Source organism: Babylonia areolata, chromosome 33 (assembly GCF_041734735.1).
Source record: "Babylonia areolata isolate BAREFJ2019XMU chromosome 33, ASM4173473v1, whole genome shotgun sequence".
Classification (NCBI taxonomy): domain Eukaryota; kingdom Metazoa; phylum Mollusca; class Gastropoda; order Neogastropoda; family Buccinidae; genus Babylonia; species Babylonia areolata.
The window spans coordinates 20,587,209-20,605,912 of NC_134908.1; the positions used below are offsets into that span (position 1 = coordinate 20,587,209).

The 18,704-nt window shown below is 43.3% G+C and overlaps 1 protein-coding gene across 2 annotated transcripts in view; it reads right to left on the reverse strand.

Moving 5' to 3' along the window:
* Nucleotides 1–9,513: 9,513 nt before the first annotated feature.
* The window catches only part of LOC143277025 (serine incorporator 3-like), a 38,035-nt gene continuing 28,844 nt past the window's right edge, over nucleotides 9,514–18,704 (reverse strand). For both annotated transcript variants that reach the window (XM_076581749.1, XM_076581748.1), the window contains 2 exons: nucleotides 15,848–15,995; nucleotides 9,514–11,684 (listed from right to left, as the gene is read on the reverse strand). In XM_076581749.1, coding sequence (XP_076437864.1) covers nucleotides 11,546–11,684; nucleotides 15,848–15,995 — 287 coding nt within the window. In that variant the 3' untranslated portion in view covers nucleotides 9,514–11,545. The remainder of the gene's footprint in view (nucleotides 11,685–15,847; nucleotides 15,996–18,704) is intronic.

An 18,704-nucleotide genomic window follows, 5' to 3' on the forward strand; every position in this document is an offset into this window, starting at 1 on the left:
AGGCACTTCACAAAGACAGATTGGAAGAATAGGCCATGCCTAAAATCTTAATCCTTGAAGACGGATTGAAAGAATAGGCCGTGCCTAAAATCTTAAATCCTTGAAGACTGATTGAAAGAATAGGCCATGCCTAAAATCTTAATCCTTGAAGATGGATTGGAAGAATAGGCCGTGCCTAAAATCTTAATCCTTGAAGACGGATTGAAAGAATAGGCCGTGCCTAAAATCTTAATGCTTGAAGACAGTTTAGAAGAATAGGCCATGCCTAAAATATTAATCCTTGAAGACTGATTGAAAGAATAGACGTGCCTAAAATCTTAATCCTTGAAGACTGATTGAAAGAATAGGCTGTGCATAAAATGTTAATCCTTGAAGACGGATTGAAAGAATAGGCCATGCCTAAAATCTTAATCCTTGATGACGGATTGAAAGAATAGGCAGTGCCTAAAATCTTTAATCCTTAAGACAGATTGGAAGAATAGGCCATAACTAAAATCTCAATACTTGATTAAAAAAAAAACCCAAAAAACGTTTTGAGTTCTGAATTCACAAACATGGAGTCATTGCTCACAATAGCCACCATAAAAAGGCTTTGGGACCTTTAACCTTAAAAAAATCCAAGGGGAACGACTCCATTTTGTAGAATGAACAGACACAAGAGTTAAGGGAACTGTGGTGCACAGCACAGGTGACCACAGTGTGTGAACACAGTCACGGAAGGCTTGAACAGTTGTGGTATCACTTGACCATGCCTCCCCCCACCCCCTGCCCCCCCACACTACCCTCCCTCTCTCTCCCCCCACCCCTCCCTCCCCTTCCCCCCAAGAAGAAAACCATGCAAGATCCCAAGTGGTCCACTTTTGGGGGGTGGGATTGGGTGTGTGTGTGGGGGGGGGTATCTTGTAGTGTGTGTGTGTGTTCATGTGTTACTATTAAGCTAGAACGGATGCAAGATTTGCTGTTCAAAATCTCAGTCTGAGAGGGTAGTGGTGGAGGGGGGTGGGGAGGTGGGTGTGGGGTCAAGTATGTATGAAAAGATTTTGAGAATGTTTCCTTTTTTTTTTCTTTTTTTTTTTTCCAATCCACTCAAGGGCAGCCACCTTTTTTTCTTTCTTTTTTTTTTTTTTTTTTTACCACCCACTGTTGAAAACGTCACTGATCAGAGTTCACATGTTCAAAGTTTTATCGAGTGTCATTCATTGAACACCAAACTTTCCCTCCTCTTCCTCCCTGAAATGCATGTACAGTATGTGTGTTTGTATGTGAACGAGAAGTCTTTTAGAAACATTTCATTCTGAGGGTTGATTCAGATTCAGCCGCATCTTCATATATATCAGTCTGTATCATTAAAAACCATCTACACACATATATATATATATATATATATATCAGTCTTTATCATTTAAAAAAAAAAAAAAAAAAATTTAAGAAAAGAAGAGAGAAAAATAAAAGAATGGAATTCATTGGTCATTACTATTTATGTGTGGAAGTCATGTTTTTCTTTGTACCTTTGGGGGGGTGGGTGGGGGGGAAGGTAGGGGATGCTGCCTTATAACAAATCAGTCATTCATCTTAAGTTTACTCACTACAGAACAACCCATGGACAGTCTCAGATGCCCGATGCAGAATTGTGGTTGGTGCTTTCTGCTAATATTCAGTGGTTGGGGTTGAAAACTGATCTTTGCATCGCAAAGTTTTCTTCTTCTGCTGGGTTGCATTCGCGATCTTAGCTTTGCAAAGCTATCTTCTTGGTTTGCATCAGTGATCTTAGCATTTCATATTTTTCTTCCTCTACTACCGCTTTGCATTGGCGATCTTAGAATTTCAAAGTTTTCTTCTTCTACTGGGTTGCATGAGCGATCTTGGCATAGCAAAGTTTGCTTCGACTGCGGCGTTGCATTTGCTGTCTTAGCTTTGCAGTTTTCTTCTTTTGTTGGGTTGCATTGGCGATCTCAGCATTGCAAGGTTTTCATCTTATGCAGGGTTGCATTAGCGGTGTTAGCATTGTAAAGTTTTCTTTTTCTGTTGGGTTGCGTTTGTGTTTTTCGCATTGTAAAGTTTTCATCTTCTGCTGTTTTGCATTAGCAATCTTAGCAATGCAAAGTCTTCTTCTTCTCTTGGGTTGCGTTAGTGTTCTTTGCATTGTAAAGTTTTCATCTTCTGCTGTTTTGCATTAGCAGTCTTAGCAATGCATAATTGCTAAGTTTTCTTCTTCTGTTGGATTGCATTAGTGATCTTAGCATTGCAGTTTTCTTCTGCTGGGTTGCATTAGCAATCATAGCATTGCAAAATTTTTATCTTCTTCTTCGTTCGTAGGCTGCAACTCCCACGTTCACCCATTTGTACACGGGTGGGCTTTTACGTGCATGACCGTTTTTACCCAACCATGTAGGCAGCCATACTCCGTTTTCTGGGGTTTTCTTCTTCTAATGGTTTGCACCAGTGGTCTTAGCATTTCAAGGTTGTTGTTTTTTCTGCCGGGTTGCACCAGTGGTCTTAGCATTTCAAAGTTCTCTTCCTCTCTCCCTTCATCTCTGACCATGGAGGCATCACTGATGATGACCTGACGGCAGCCAGTTCTGTCCACCTCTTCCCTGTTTCCCCGTCTCTCTCAGGACGTCGCTCCGTCTCAGGCCTGTCCGTCCATTCTGGGACATTGTCCTCCTCCTATCTCTCTGTTTCTTCAAGGTTCGTAGGGTCCTTTCAAGTCCTTTTAAGTCCTTAGGAATTGGATTTTGGTCAAAAGGCCTTTTAAGTGCTTTGATTCAGCAAGTTGGTCCTTTTAACTCATCAGGAGGTCCTTTTAATTTTTGAAAGGTACTGTTAAGTCCTGTTTTATGAAGAGAAAGAGACTTGAGAATGAAACTGAAACACCTTCGACACCAAAACCGCAAGTTGCAAAGCGCGTTGAAAGATGCCGACGCGATCGTCTGAAACTCAGTACTTACTGTAGGAGGATACAGCCTATAGGCCTAGGCCCTAACAGTAGTGCGCTTTCTGCTCGGTGGCAGACGCGAAGCGTGGTACAGTGGCTGTGAGTCACGCCTGCTGCTGCTGCTGCTTTGCTTAGGCCTAGCCTACAGTGACGTGAATTGCAAAGACTAAATACGACAGTCAAATGGGATTAGCTGTTCTTCCGTTTATGAGAGGTAAGTGTCTGCTGTTCTGCATGTCAAATAGATTGGGGTGTACTGTAAAGTCATGTCGGCAAAGGTCCTTTTAAACTGATTTGAGGTCCTTATAAAGTCCTTTAAAGGTCCTTTTTTGGCTTCATGTCCACCACCTGGGAACCCTGTTCTTCATCGGTCTGCCTCTCCTTCTCCTTCTTCCTGGCACTGTGCCTTGCAGGATGGTCTTGGCTAGTCCTGCTGGTTCGTTGTAAGACGCACCCATGCCATTGCAATTTTCGTTTCTTAGGTTGTTAGATCTTCATTGGATCTGACGGTTTGCCTGTGTCTCCCTTCGTAAATGGTTACGTGATCTCTGTAAGACTGTTGTGAAGTTTTCGATAGCGTCTCATCTCTGTGGCCTGTATCCTCTTCACCATGTATGTTGTCATGGTCAATAACTCACATGCATACAGGAAAGAAAAAGTTATCAAAGAGCGCATTAATCTGATGTGTTGAGGTGAGTGCAATGTTCTTGTCACTACAAATGGTCTCGAGCTGTACACCACCACAACCATTTCTTCCAGCGAAAGTCATACAGTCTTAGTTCCCTCCCTCCTTGCTTTGGTGACTATGGAGAGGAGGTCAGTGCAGCCAACACAGAGGCCGACCGAGGGGTCGAAGACTTCAATGGTGGGGGTTAGGCACCCAGCGAAAATCCGATCCCCGACAGAGAAAGGAAAGACAGGATCGACTTAGAGGTAGAGAAAAACGAACGATTCGAGGGGGCTGAGTCAAATTGCGTACACAGAATGTAAGAATACAATTAACACAAGCTGCATGCAGCAAAATAAGGCCAAATGAATACGCTTAATAGCCAAAAAAAAAAAAGCGTAAGACGAGACAGAGCGTTAACCTGACAAGATGGCGTGGAGAGCCTTGGCCAAAGGAATGATTCAGCGCTTTTAGCTTTTAGAGGCATTTGATTGGCTAAGAGAGGACCGGGCAAGACGGGTCGTTTCTCCACTGTTAGCCGCGCGAAATTTGGGCAAGCAGAGCAAACCAATAGGCCTAGTTTGCATCAGTTCGACATGGTACAGTATATGACACCAAACTGATGTGTTGAGTGCAATGTTCTTGTCACTACAAATGGTCTACAGTTTTGTTTCAGTGTTGGTTTTGCTTGTTCGGTTTTGTTCAGATTTCTATAGTCGATCTGTAACTTAGAATGAATAAGCTTTGTTCCAATGTACCTGTTGTTTACCTGTGTGCTGTAGCTGAATCAGTAGCAATAGCAGCATCGACTTGGAACTAGTTGTGTACCTTGTGAATGGAGAGAGCTGCCACTCTTTGCTATTCATTTCTTTTAGGTACTTGAAACTGTAGGATGTTTCCTGTTCTTTGACATCTCTGTTTCCCTAGTGATAATAATTGTCGGAAGACTGTGCTAATTCCATGTACTTTGGAAAACTGTGAATGCTTCGCAAACTTAGCCGCTGCTAAGATAAGAGAACTCTTAATTCTGAACAAACTTAGCCACTGCTAAGACCGCTTATGCAGCCCAGCTCAGGTCATGAAGCGAGCACACGTGTCGGATGAGATGAAAAAATGGGGAAGGCGGGGTCGGGGGGGGGGGGGGGGGGTGTCGTCCAGCATCAACGTAGTGCGTGTGAAAGAAATCGTTGCAGGAAAAAAGTCGACTTTAAAAGTTCTAGCTGAACCCTTTGAGCCCTGACCACCGCTTTACCGGTGGTAGAGAAAAATGACATAATGCATAGCCACCGGTTGAGCAGTGCATAAACACTTGTGTCGTGTTTTGCTATTGGTTGACTTATATTGAAGAGCCAATCAGAAAAACCCTAATATTCTGACGTCAGCGAACATAGTACTAACATGGCCATGCCTTTTCACTGTGTTTTGTGCATATGCTTTGGATAAAAAAGATTGATTTCAATATAAGTCAACCAATAGCAAAACACGACACGAGTGTTTACGCACTGCTCAACCGGTGGCTAGGCATTATGTCATTTTTCTCTACCACCGGTAAAGTGGTGGTCAGGGCACTCTTTTTATATCTGCCGTGACACATTAAATACCAATTATTTGCAAATTTTGGCTCAGGAGGTCAGGCAGAAGGGTTAAAATTGCTCAGGAACTCAGGGCTCAAAGGGTTAAAGAGTAGAGGTGGGTTGAGCTGAAGGGATCAGTGTTTTACTGTAGTCTTTGTGAAGAGCAAAAAGAGTTGTGTCCGTGACGAACAATGATAAAATACACCACCAAAATATACACAAGACTCAGCTGCCTGTGTTGTGTTTCTCTGTTTGGAGACGCAGGCTTTGCACGTGCCTTGATATATATATATACCTGAAATCGTGGGTGATAGCAAACCTGTACAGTGACAGGGCCACTGTAGATCATAACGTTTATATTTGTACAGTCGTTCTGTGCAAACTCTTGGTTTATGTCTGTCTTGATTTTTCTCTTGCATTCTTCATCTTTTTGTCTTTCTCCTGTGTTATCTTTCGTCTGTATTCTTTGTGTTTATCTTTCTTCCACCACTGTTATTGTGTTTCTTGCACACATTGGGGGGGTATCTCACCTCTTTGTCAGTGAATATGGAGCCCATATGTGTTGCATGTGTGAGTGGTCTTTGCAGCACTAGTTTGAGGAGTTTTAAGGATTTTCCTAACTCTACACTAACGTAACATAGTTGCGGGGGAAAATTCTTAACGGTAACCCATTTAAATAACCCTGGAGAAGTTAAACTGCCTCAACAGGTTTCCATGCAGGGGGTGGGAGGACAACAAAATACAGTTTTCCCCCCAAGAAATTACATGTGGGACATATCGGCGAAATACTTTAGACGTTAATTCCCTTTCCTCGTGGTGTATGCATATGAAAGAATGTGAAAAACGTTTCAATAATGTTCATGCGAGAGCAATGCCCAAGCAAACTCCGTGCTGTTGAGATCACTCATCCACGCAGCTCCAGACCAGGAGAAAGTGTGTGTAGCGTTTTCCAAGACCTTTTTCTGCTGGTTTGGAAGAGCCAGAGAGGCAAAATGTTTTGTGAATTTAAAGTTTGATTGTGTGCTCCTGTGTTTGAGTAGTCTGAAATATTTTAAAGGAAATAGGGTGGGGGTGGGGCGGGGGGGTTCAGTTTGTTGAATGGTGTTTTGCTTTGTCTTTTGGTCCATAATCTGTGTATCATTCATACCTGCTCTGTGGTTGCAAACACTGTGTTCTGTTACTTCCTTCTAAAACAAATACTTGTACCAGCTTAGTTTAATTAATAAATTTCATTTTCTGCATCGGACGTTAAATGTCACTTTTATTAGTATTAACACTTCTCCCAGCGTTATGTGAAACTGCGAAGTGGAACATACCGAGTCTGGACTTTAGTCTTCATGTATATTTTTACACATCGTAGAGTTAATTATTCTTTGTCTCCGTGTATTTAATCACACATCGTAACGTTAATTATGATAATCCTTTCACGTGTCAGCAGATTCATATCATGTCGGTTTCGTACGCAACTGGAAGGAGAGAGTGAGTTCCTTTGACATTTTGTTGATGTTGATCGTTTTGCTTGGTCTGTGAAAAACTTGTATTTAGTGTTACATATTTCTTGTGGGTTTTTTTTTGTTTTTGTTTTTAATTTTTTTTTTTAAATCAATGCTGGGGAGATGGGTTTGAAACTTGTTGCCTTTGGGAATCGGATGATATTTGCTGGCAAGTGTGTAGTGTGTAATGTGTGTGTGTGTGTACAGAGTTGCGAGCGTGTGTGTGTGTTTGTATATCTTTGAAACTTTTTGTTTGTTTGTTTGTTTTTTTAAAATGAAGATGTTGTTTCATGTAAACGAAGACTTTGAGGTATTAAACAGTGTTTTTCTTTTTGTGACTTGTCAGTATTGTTCTTTGTTCTTCAACACTCACAGGGGATGTGATGGGGGGGGTCTTTCTGTATAAAATCATTCTCTCTACACAAGAACAAGTATGCACAGACACACTCACACAAAGATATGCAGAGACATACACACAAAGAATAACAACGCATTTGATTTGCTATGACATTTTTATTACAAAACTGATAAAGCAAATAGTAGCCAAAATCATCACAGCCTTTCAAGTAGATATTTATGCAACGAAAAAAAAAAAAGAAACTTCTATTTCTACACATGATGTCGCCAACTGAAAAGATCTTGATTTTAGTTTACTTACTGGATTAACTTTGTTTCTGATCAGATGATATTGAGAAGAAGAAAAACAACCCAACTAGTTCTCTTAAACAGTTGTTACGTATAAATGTCCTGCAAGATAACAACACTCTTTTGTTTTTCACACATATTTCAGAGACTGGATTCACTTCAGAAGGCTAAGGACAAGAGCTTGTACAATTCAACCATGATAATAGCAACCAACTCTTCCTATCATCACTAAAAACTTGTTCAGATGTGTCAGCAGAAGATCCGCCTGTTAGCCTTGTGTGTGAAAAATAACCACAATGCATGTTGAATACTTACCAGTCTCAGCAACTGTTACAAAGTGTAGTAGAAAAGAGTTCAGTTTAACATCACCAAAGATAAAATAAACAATTAAATCAACCACGTCAAATGGTAGGTTTCAGACTGAAGTAGTATCAATTCCAAGGTGGTTTTTTTTTTTTTTTTTTGTTAACTGTTGCTGAAAGACCACACAGGCCTACACCAGGACAGTCAAACCATACAAATACTCAAACACATCAACACAAAACTGTCATATCTTTAAAAAAATAATAATTAAAAAAAAAATATATATATATATATAAATGAAAGAAATTTTAAATCACGAAGACAAACCCACAAAATAGTTCATGACACATTATCCTAACCATTTAGCTCCTAAGGGCAAATAAGACTAGGCCCTGCTGAGGACGTCAGCCCTTCCGATAAATTTATCATTCTCGGATTACAAAAAATTGTACAAGAAAACTCAATGCTTCCAAGCCAAACAAACAAAAGGACGACATTCAAAAGGCCAAACAGGCAAATAACACTGCAGAATGGGCAGCCAGTGCCCATCCCAGTGTTTACAATTTCACGACCTAATTGCCAGAGCAAAACAGAACAGATAGACTGCACAAAAAAAAAAAAAAAAAAAAAAAAAGTGTCAAGGCTTTCTGGAAAAAAACAAAAAACAGACAAGGGGAATGGACAAAGGGCAGAAAAAGACGTCGCATAATGGAAGGAAAATAAAAGGCAGAAATAAAGACAGCAACAGAAAAGAGGACATTTCTAGCACAAAACTTCCAGAAGGTGCATCATGGGGGTGCTATTTATACTGAAAGACGCCCCCCCCCCCCCCCCCCCCACAGTGGGGGATTTCAAGGTGTCAAAGTGTGTTAATTATAATACACCGCTCAACATCTGCAGTGGGCAAAAAGAAGAAGAAAAAGAAAAAAAAACAAAACAGCAGACACCTGACCTTCACATAAACCCAACATACTGTCACATGGGCCAACAGCAAAGTGAGAGCTGTATTATCAATGGTTTCTCCAGTCAATGGGAAACCATTTACAGCTTAAGTCTTTTGTGAAGGACTATGACTCTCAAACTAGGAGGCAAAATTGCACTGGCTCTTAAAGCTGCAACCTTGTGGGCTAGATGGCCTTTGGGATCCATCCCAACACCGACTGTCCTGAAACCCTCTTGGCCAAGAGAGTGGGGATGTAACTTGGGGCAAGACACTCTTCACTATAATCAAATTCTAGCCCCAAATAGTCGGAACAGCAGTTGCCTCCTCTGCTGTTCTGATGGTCATAGTCGGACACGACTGACTACCATATACTGTCACAACCTTGAGACTGAACCAGAAAACTGTTTACGTTCAAGTCTGCTGTGACGTAAAAAAACATAACACCATCTGATCAACAGACCATTGCTTTTCTTTGGACAGCTGGAGAGACGAACAACAACACTCATTTACTGACTGAGTACTCCACAAGGGACACACACAAACACACACACACACACAAATCTCTTTTCCTATATTTACAAAAGTTGCATCTGAAAAAAACAAACAAACAAAACATTCTTTCCTATATTTTTCAAAAATTGTTGAAAAAAAAAAAAAAAAAAAATCGCCTTTCCTACATTTTACAAAAGTTAAATCTGTTGGGGAAAAAAAATCTCTATTCCTGTATTTTACAAAACTAAATCTGTTGGAAAAAGATTAAAAAAACCAAAAAAACCCCACCCCCCTAAAAAAAACCAAACCCCTTCTTTCATATATTTTACAACAGATACATCTGCTGGGCAAAAAACACCACCATCACCATCCCCTTTTCTTACCTTTAACAAAAGTTACAAAACTCTTACATGTGAGAGCAAGCCCCCCCCCCCCCCCCCCCCCCAAAAAAAAAAAAAAAAGATCAGACATGGAGAATTCCAATGCTACACAGCATAGCAATGCTAACTGTATCAACAGATAGTAACAAAACAAAACACATGCTGTATCATTTTGTTCATTAACAGAAAGTACAAAACAAACATACTACATTATTTTTGTTCACCTCACAAACAAAAAATCAAACTATTCATCCATTGGGGGGAAAAGCAGAGAAAAAAAAGCGGAATCTGTGTACTGTGCACATGATAGAAAGAATCAAAATCAAATTCACAGACACCTATGCTTCCTTCAAACAACACCACTCCAAGCTACAGAACAAACCATGTCACACATTAACTCACTCAGTACGGCCAGTCCTCTCTTCTCCTCTACACAGACCCCTCGGATGTCCAGTGGGTGTCTGAATGACCCAACCTTTAGCTTCCGTCGTAAGAATTGTGGGATTCTTTGTCAACATTCACCTCTTCAGTATAAGAGCCTTCCTCTTGCAATATTTTGATGATGGTAATTGGGGTGAAACGCTGTTAACGTCGTCTCTTTCGCCGTTCGTATGGAGAGAGTTAAAGTGTGTAGAAAGGTTACTGAACAAAACGTAAAAGAAAAAAAGAGCAAACGAAGATAGCTGAACAATCTGAAGTGTTTCGTTCCAACATCAGCAAAATCCAAGTTCAAACATTCCCCAAAGGAATATTGAACTCTTTTTACTGTCGTGACATTTCCAACGCAAAGCGTAGCAACAGTACTAGTGGAATACACTTCCTGTCTGAAATCATGAACACGTACAACAGACTATCCTTGTTGGATGTTTAATTATAGTCTGCTCACACATACAAGTTCACAATTTCAAACTGGAAATACACGATTCGCAAAAAAGTTTGGAAACACGTGATTAGCAGAAACTTTTCTTCTTTAAGGGTCTCGAACCCCTCATCACTGGTGAACACAGGATCAGGACCTCAATGCCTAAACTGATTCCGCCACGGTGCCTTATACCACCAGTACAGAATCCATTTTCAGCGACTGCCAGCTCTGTCCTTCCGGCACGCAGTAGGTCATCATTCTCCATCCACACAATTCAGACAAAAATGCAAAGCTATAAAGGAATACGTCTTTCATCACGCCGACTCCAAGAAAAGTAATGCACAAGTCACTTGTGGGAAAGAAACGTTCAGTTTTTGTTTAAAAATAATGGGACACAAAACGGGAATAAGACGAACACTGCCAATATGACAACATTATTGCTGCTGCAGAATAAACGACTACACAAGCTATGGCAGATTTTAAAAAATAATAATAAAAAAAAAAAAAAAAAGTTTCTATAAATGTGTGCACAGCATGTCAGTTCCTGTTGTACAAGCCTCCTGTTGTGTCAACATGCAGAGAGTGAGAAAACAAGTGTTTTATTCAAAGTGGTGTGTGTGTGTGTGTGTGTGTGTGTGTGTGTTGGTGGTGGTATGTGTGTGGGTGGTGGTGGTGGTGGTGATAGTGGTGGTGGTGATAGTGGTGGTGTGTGTACATGATGTGTATTTGTGCATGTTGATGTGTGTGTGTGTGTGTGTGTGTGTGTGTGTGTGCTTATCTCCAAACATACCCCAGCCAACACAGAGACAAAAGCGATCATGTATTAATAAATCTAACTCAACAGACGTTTCTTCATCAGAGTATGGATAGCAAGTACACCTCTCTGTATACAAACAAAAAGTCTCTTGAGTATAAACAACTGCTTAACAAAAAACCCACAAAAAAAACAAACAAAAAACACACAAAAAAAAACCACAACATAACACACACCAAAAAAACATTAAAAAAAAAACACAACCCCCCCCCAAAAAAAAACAACAAAATCTACCAACCCTAACAAACACAAAGAATCAAACCAGACACACAAAATGACGATAACAAAAAACAGCAGCAGACAAGAAAAAAAAAACAAGACATCAGCGATCCAACCCCCCCCACACCCCCTCCCAAAAACTCTCCCCACAAGGAGCAAAAGAGAGAAAAGAAGAGGAGAGAGAGAGAGAGAGGAAAGGGAGCACCCCCCACCCCCACTCAGTTGAAGTCCCGGTTGGGCAGGATGAGCGGAGCCACCAGGGTCCACACGTAGAGGACGACGCAGAGCCAGGCCGAGGAGATCTTCACCCACACCGAGGCCATGTTGGCGTTCAGCTTGTTCAGGTCAGAGCTGGGGCTGTGCGTTCGGTCGGGCGGTCGGTCGGCGACGGATGGGGTGGGTGGTGTGGGGTGGGGGTGGGTGGGTTGGGGAGGGAGCAAGGAGAGAAATCAGTCAATTAATCAATCAATCAATCAATCAATCAAATATCTCTGTCAGTGGGTAGGCAGGAAGCAAGGAGAGAAATCAATCAATTAATCAATTGAATATTCATTTTTTGTTTATTCATTTATCTATTATTTTATATCTAATCAAGGTGTCATACGACGCGTTTTCTTGTAAGTCCATATTTCAATGATAACACAATTCCAATGCATAATCCTCTTCATAAACGTTGTTGAGTGGTTGGGCTGTCGAAGGGTTTAGCTTATATTTTAGTGCCAATGACATGTGTTTTTTTTCATACCTAGTCAACATCAATTGTATTACTTTAGTTATTGTGTTGCATATTTTCATGAAGGTTCATGTTCTGAAAGTGACTGTGCCTGATATGCTTCATGATATATGAGCTTGAGTCAAAAAGGAGGAGTTTGTATTATACTCCATGTTTGGTGTTACATACACTTACCAAGTCAAACTGATGCAAACTAGGCCTATCGGTTTGCTTTGCTTGGCCAAATTTCGAGCGGCTAACAGTGAAAAGACGAGCCGTCTTGCCCGGTCCGCTCTTAGCCAATCAAACGCCTCTAAAAGCTATAAGCGCTGAATCATTCCTTTGGCCAAGGCTCTCCACGCCATCTTGTCAGGTGTACGCTCTGTCTCGTCTTACGCTTGTTTTGGCTATTAAGCGTATTCATTTGGCCTTTGCTGCATGCGGCTTGTCTGTATTGTATTCTTACATTCTGTGTACTCGAGACATTTTTTGTGTGTGCATTTACAGACAATAAAGTTGCATCTAATTTTCTTCCCTTCAATGCCTGTTTTTTTTTCTCTTCTTTTCTGCCTTCAAGTGCACTTGTTTTCCACTCAAAGTGGATTTTCCTACAGGGGCAAAAAGACAGCCCTTTTGTTGCCGTGGGTTCTTTAACTCAGTTCTGCCAGTTAGTTCCCCTGACTTTCCACACAGATGACCCATTTGAATGACAGGCGCAATAGCCGAGTGGTTAAAGCGTTGGACTGTCAATCTGAGGGTCCCGGGTTCGAATCACGGTGACAGCGCCTGGTGGGTAAAGGGTGGAGATTTTTACGATCTCCCAGGTCAACATATGTGCAGACCTGCTTAGTGCCTGAACCCCCTTCGTGTGTATATGCAAGCAGAAGATAAAACACGCACGTTAAAGATCCTGTAATCCATGTCAGCGTTCGGTGGGTTATGGAAACAAGAACATACCCAGCATACACACCCCCAAAAACGGAGTATGGCTGCCTCCATGGCGGGGTAAAAACGGTCATGCACGTAAAAGCCCACTCGTGTATATACGAGTGAACGTGGGAGTTGCAGCCCACGAACACAGAAGAAGAAGAAGAAGACTGATTGATGTGGATACTTATATAGCGCCTATCCTCGGTCAGAGACCAAGCTCTAAGCGCTTTACATACACGGGGACATTTACACAACAGGCTGCCTACCTGGGTAGAGCCGACTGACGGCTGCCATTGGGTGCTCATCATTCGTTTCCTGTGTCATTCAATCAGATTTCAGATGCACACAGACAGACATGTAACATTTTACGTGTATGACCGTTTTTTTTTGTTTGTTTTTATTTACCCCGCCATGTAGGCAGCCATACTCCGTTTTTTTGAGGGGTGTGCATGCTGGGTATATTCTTGTTTCCATAACCCACCGAACGCTGACATGGATTACAGGATCTTTAACGTGCGGATTTGATCTTCTGCGTGCGGCAAACACACGACGAAGGGGGTTCAGGCACTAAGCAGGTCTGCAACATATGTTGACCTGGGAGATCGGGAAAAATCTCCACCCCTTTACCCACCAGGCGCCCGGTTCACCGTGATTCGCACCCGGGACCCTCAGATTTGAAAGTCCAGCGCTTTTAACCATTCGGCTGTTGCACCCGTTAACGTGCGCTAAGCAGACAGCGGAGACCGATGACGAGAGGTGGGCGACCTAGTGGAGTGATGGCCTAGAGGTAACACGTCCGTCTAGGAAGCGAGAGAATCTGAGCGCGCTGGTTCCAATCACGGCTCAGCCGCCGATATTTTCTACCCCCTCCACTAGACCTTGAGTGGTGGTCTGGACGCTAATCATTCAGATGAGACGATAAACCGAGGTCCCGTGTGCAGCATGCACTTAGCGCACGTAAAAGAACCCACGGCAACAAAAGGGTTGTGTGGTCAGCCCAGCGGGATGAGCTGGTACGATCCCGAGCTGGGACCATGGCCGCCACTGTTATGTCCTTGACACCTGAAGCGGGTGGGGAGCGTGTGGACCGTAGGTCCAACCATGCTTGGGATGGTGGGTGCCACACCTTTTCAGAGAGGGCGTCCCTGGATGCAAGAGTGACCCACGAGTGCTGTGTGGGGACAAACACCCACTCATCTCACTGTAGGACCGAGGGCTGGGCAGGTGGGGACTGCCGGCTCCGCCGGGCCGAGTAGGGCCCCTGGGCAGCCGTCGGTCCTGACAAGGAGGCCGTTGTGACCGTGGAGGTCGCCTGTGGGTTGACAGAGGCCTGATTTGTGGACAGAGTGGCAATATTGGTCGAGGAGCTCGACCTGACCGACAAGAAGTCGATCCCACTTGTCGGGGCTGTGTGTGTCACCCTGTGAGATGTGCTGGGTTGGGTCCGATGGGGAGCGGACAAGGGGCTGGCCCTTTGTGCTCCCGGCAACCCAGTGTGCACCCTAGGTGCGCCCCAGTACGGGTAGAATGGGGGTAACTACCCGTGGGCACCAGCCATACTGTGACCCGAACCCCAAGGGTCACTGGTGCGTTGACCTCCATGAAGGGAACAACCTGGCCAAGTCGGAGGGAGGTCAGGTCCGACTTGGGTGTCAGTCCCGCCCGAAGACGAGCGGGCTGACTGCCCGGAACCGCCTGACACGCACGGGCCTCCCCCAGCAGGGGAGACCGGCCGGATAGCGGGAAGACCTGCAGAGCAGGTTGCCACGCGCCCCGAATCCCCTCCCGTGGGGAGACTGGGGTGGCTTGGCCCGGGGTGGGCAAAGTAGAGATCCCCCCCCGGAACCAAATTTTTCTCCCCACCCAAAAGGAGGTGGGGGAGGGGGGTCGACAGAGGAGGGAGGAGGGGGAACAACAATGGGGCACGTGAGGGCCGTCTCCAAGTGGGGACCCGGGTAATGGCCGGGCGCGGCCTCCCCTTGGGAGTCCGCGCCTAGCTGCGAGTCCCCACAGCACGGAGATGACTTGCCATTCACCCTTCTCCCTGCCTCGCGCTGGGACACCTCGGGAGGCGACGCTCGTACCTCTTTCCCCCCGGTCCCCTTCATGACCGTTTTACTGGTACGAAAGTCGCCTCCGCGATCACTAACGACGCATCGCCGCGGTCCGTATCGGGAGGAATCATGAGCTCCGGGCCTGGGAGAGTCTCTTACCGAGTCTCAATCCCAGCATCATGATCCCCTGCCTTCGTGGTATGGCACACGAGGCATGGAACCCGCGCTTAGGCACCCAGCGAAAATCCGACCCCCAACAGAGAAAGGAAAGACAGGATCGACTTAGAGGCAGAAAAAATCGAACGAATCGAGGGTGCCGAGTCGAATCGAGTACACAGAATGTAAGAATACAATAAATACAAGCCGCATGCAACAAAATAAGGCCAAAAGGATACGCTGAACAGCCGAAAAAAGCGTAAGACGAGACAGAGCGTAAACCTGACAAGATGGCGTGGAGAGCCTTGGCCAAAGGAATGATTAAGCGCTTATAGTTTTTAGAGGCGTTTGATTGGCTGAGAGTGGGTGGGCCCGTCTTTTCACTGTTAGCCGCGCGAAATTTGGCCAAGCAGAGCAAACCAATAGGCCTAGTTTGCATCAGTTTGACATGGTACAGTATATGACACCAAAAGGGTTGTTCCTGGCAAAATTCTGTAGAAAAATCCACTTCGATAGGAAAAACAAATAAAACTGCACGCAGGAAAAAAAAAAAAAAAAAAAAAAGGGTGGCGCTGTAGTGTAGCGACGCGCTCTCCCTGGGGAGAGAGCAGCCCGAATTTCACACAGAGAAATCTGTTGTGATAAAAAGAGAAATACAACATACATACCTGTACCAGTTGGTGAGGGTCATCATGACGTAGAGGGAGGCCAGGCACAGCATGAAGTGGAAGAAGCTGTAGCTGTACGACACGCCCTCGTCCTCGTTGTCCCACACCTTCTGCCCCCCCTGCTCCTCCTGCCCTTCATCCGCGCTGCCTGCACCCCGCACCCAGCAACATCATCGTCATCATCATTATTATAATCATCATCACTATCGTCATCATCGTCAGCAGCAGCAGCAGTCATCACTAGTAGTCCTCATCATCAGCAACATTCTCATCATCATCATCATGCATGCACTGCATCAGCAAAATCATCATCAGTCATCATCTTCTATCATTATCACCATCATTATCACCGCAACATCATCGTCATCAGCAACATCATCATAGTCATTATCATTAACATTGTTATCATCATCATCATCATTATGACAGTGTCCTCTGTCACAACAAACTAACGACATCTTCACATGAAAACACCATACAACATCGTCATCGTCATCATCATCACAGTGTCCTCCGTCACAACAAACTAACGACATCGTCACATGAAAACGCCATACCACAACATCGTCATCGTCATCATCACCGTCATCACAGTGTCCTCCGTCACAACAAACTAACGACATCTTCACATGAAAACACCATACAACATCGTCATCGTCATCATCATCATCATCACAGTGTCCTCCGTCACAACAAACTAACGACATCTTCACATGAAAACGCCATACCACAACATCGTCATCGTCATCATCACCGTCATCACAGTGTCCTCCGTCACAACAAACTAACGACATCGTCACATGAAAACGCCATACCACAACATCGTCATCGTCATCATCATCATCATCACAGTGTCCTCCGTCACAACAAACTAACGACATCGTCACATGAAAACGCCATACCACAACATCGTCATCATCACAGCGTCTTCATTCAGAACAAACTCATGACATCTTCATCAACAACGGAAACATTGCACCACAATAACTGTCATCATCAACCCACTGGAGTCTTTACTGACAACAAACTAACAAGCAATATCAACAAGGATAAAAACATCAAAATCTTTTTTTTCTTTTCCTAATATCAAACAACTACAGCATCTGAGAAATCTACTGGGTTATCAAATCTGTTCATTATATTTCTGAATACAAAGCCATTCTCAATCTAATGGCTCATTATATTCATTTCTTGAGCTTTCATGATATATTGAAATATACAGCAATATTTTAATTCTGATTGTTTATTAAAATGTCATCTCTTGCGTTCTCATCGTCATAGTGAAATATGCAGCCTGCCTAAATCTGAAGTTCAGCATATTCATCTCCATATTTTAATCAAATGCTTTAACATAGAACCATTCTAAATCTAATGATTTATATCCATCTCTACTATATTCACCACATGCATGTAGCATGCGGTTTGCTCATCAGGGACGTGTGTATGACTCCATGCACATGCGTGTGAATACATTTGTGACTGCCCTCTGCTTTAGTGACTGAACTGGTCTTTTCTTTGTTACTATATCCATTTCTTTGTTGGTTGTTGTTTTTCTTTGTTCTGAGGGAAGGATTAAGAAAGCATGTCTTCTTCTATATTCCACTTCACTGATCCAAGAAAATTCAATCTCAGTCGCAAACTGTAATAATAATAATAATGGATACTTATACAGCACACTATCCAGAAATCTGCTCTAGGTGCTTAACAAAAATGCTTTTGTTAACATAAAACATTACATCAATGTTACATACACACACCAAAATGCGACTACACACGCACACACACACACACACACACTGCATACATACATTTTTAACATACATGCGTATCTAACAGCTACCCTAACACATACGCACACATAGGCAGGCACTCAAAAATATATATATACCCATTCTAGAAACCCCATTCTTTTCATCCTAATTATACTGACACACACACACCGCCATTCTATGCAGAAAAATGCTATGCAGTGTACAAACCAGAACACACACACACACACAATGAGGCACCGTGTCAGAGGAAAAGTGCCAACAGAGAGAGATGTGAGATTAATATAATCATGTCAAACAAACAAACAAACAAGTCAGATCAGCATTCTACAGCCATATACCTTCCCCCTGTGGTGGAGAGATACATATAACAATGTGCAGGTACACAGTCTGGAATAATAAATAACTGAATAATAAATATGAAACGGAAGCCACTAGAGAAAAAGAGCAGTTTTTCACATTTTGTAACCCCCCCCCCCCCCCCCCCCCAAAACCCCTTCATAGGCAGAAACTGCAGTACAGCTGCACTGACAGGGTACACAGAAACTGCGGTGCAGATGTACTGATGGGTACACAGAAACATCAGTGCAGATGCACTGACAGGGTACACAGAAAACTGCAGTGCAGATGCACTGACAGGGGTACACAGAAACTGCGGTGCAGCTGCACCGATGGGGTACACAGTGTTGAATCTGGAGAGGAGAAACACTATACTACTGTCACATCTCGGCGCCTGTGACGAGAGTAGCCATGAGATTTGTGCAACACACCGAGAGGCTGCTTCACACACTCCAGTGAGAAAGAGAGAGGTGTTTTACTACAATGCACACATACTACTGAAATGCATTAATGCTTGTGCAGGGCAGAAAACTGAAAGAGAGAGAGAGCGAGCGAGCGAGCGATACACACCGAGGAGGAAGAACAAGATGGAAGAAAATAATGCGAAAGTGGTGACGAGACATACGAAGAGCTTGTCACTTCAGAAATCATTTCTAGAAATTTATTTTTAAAAATTTTTAAAAAAAAAAAAAAAAAAAAAAAAAAACACCTGAAAAAATAATAACATTACAAAAAGAAGAGGCAACAAC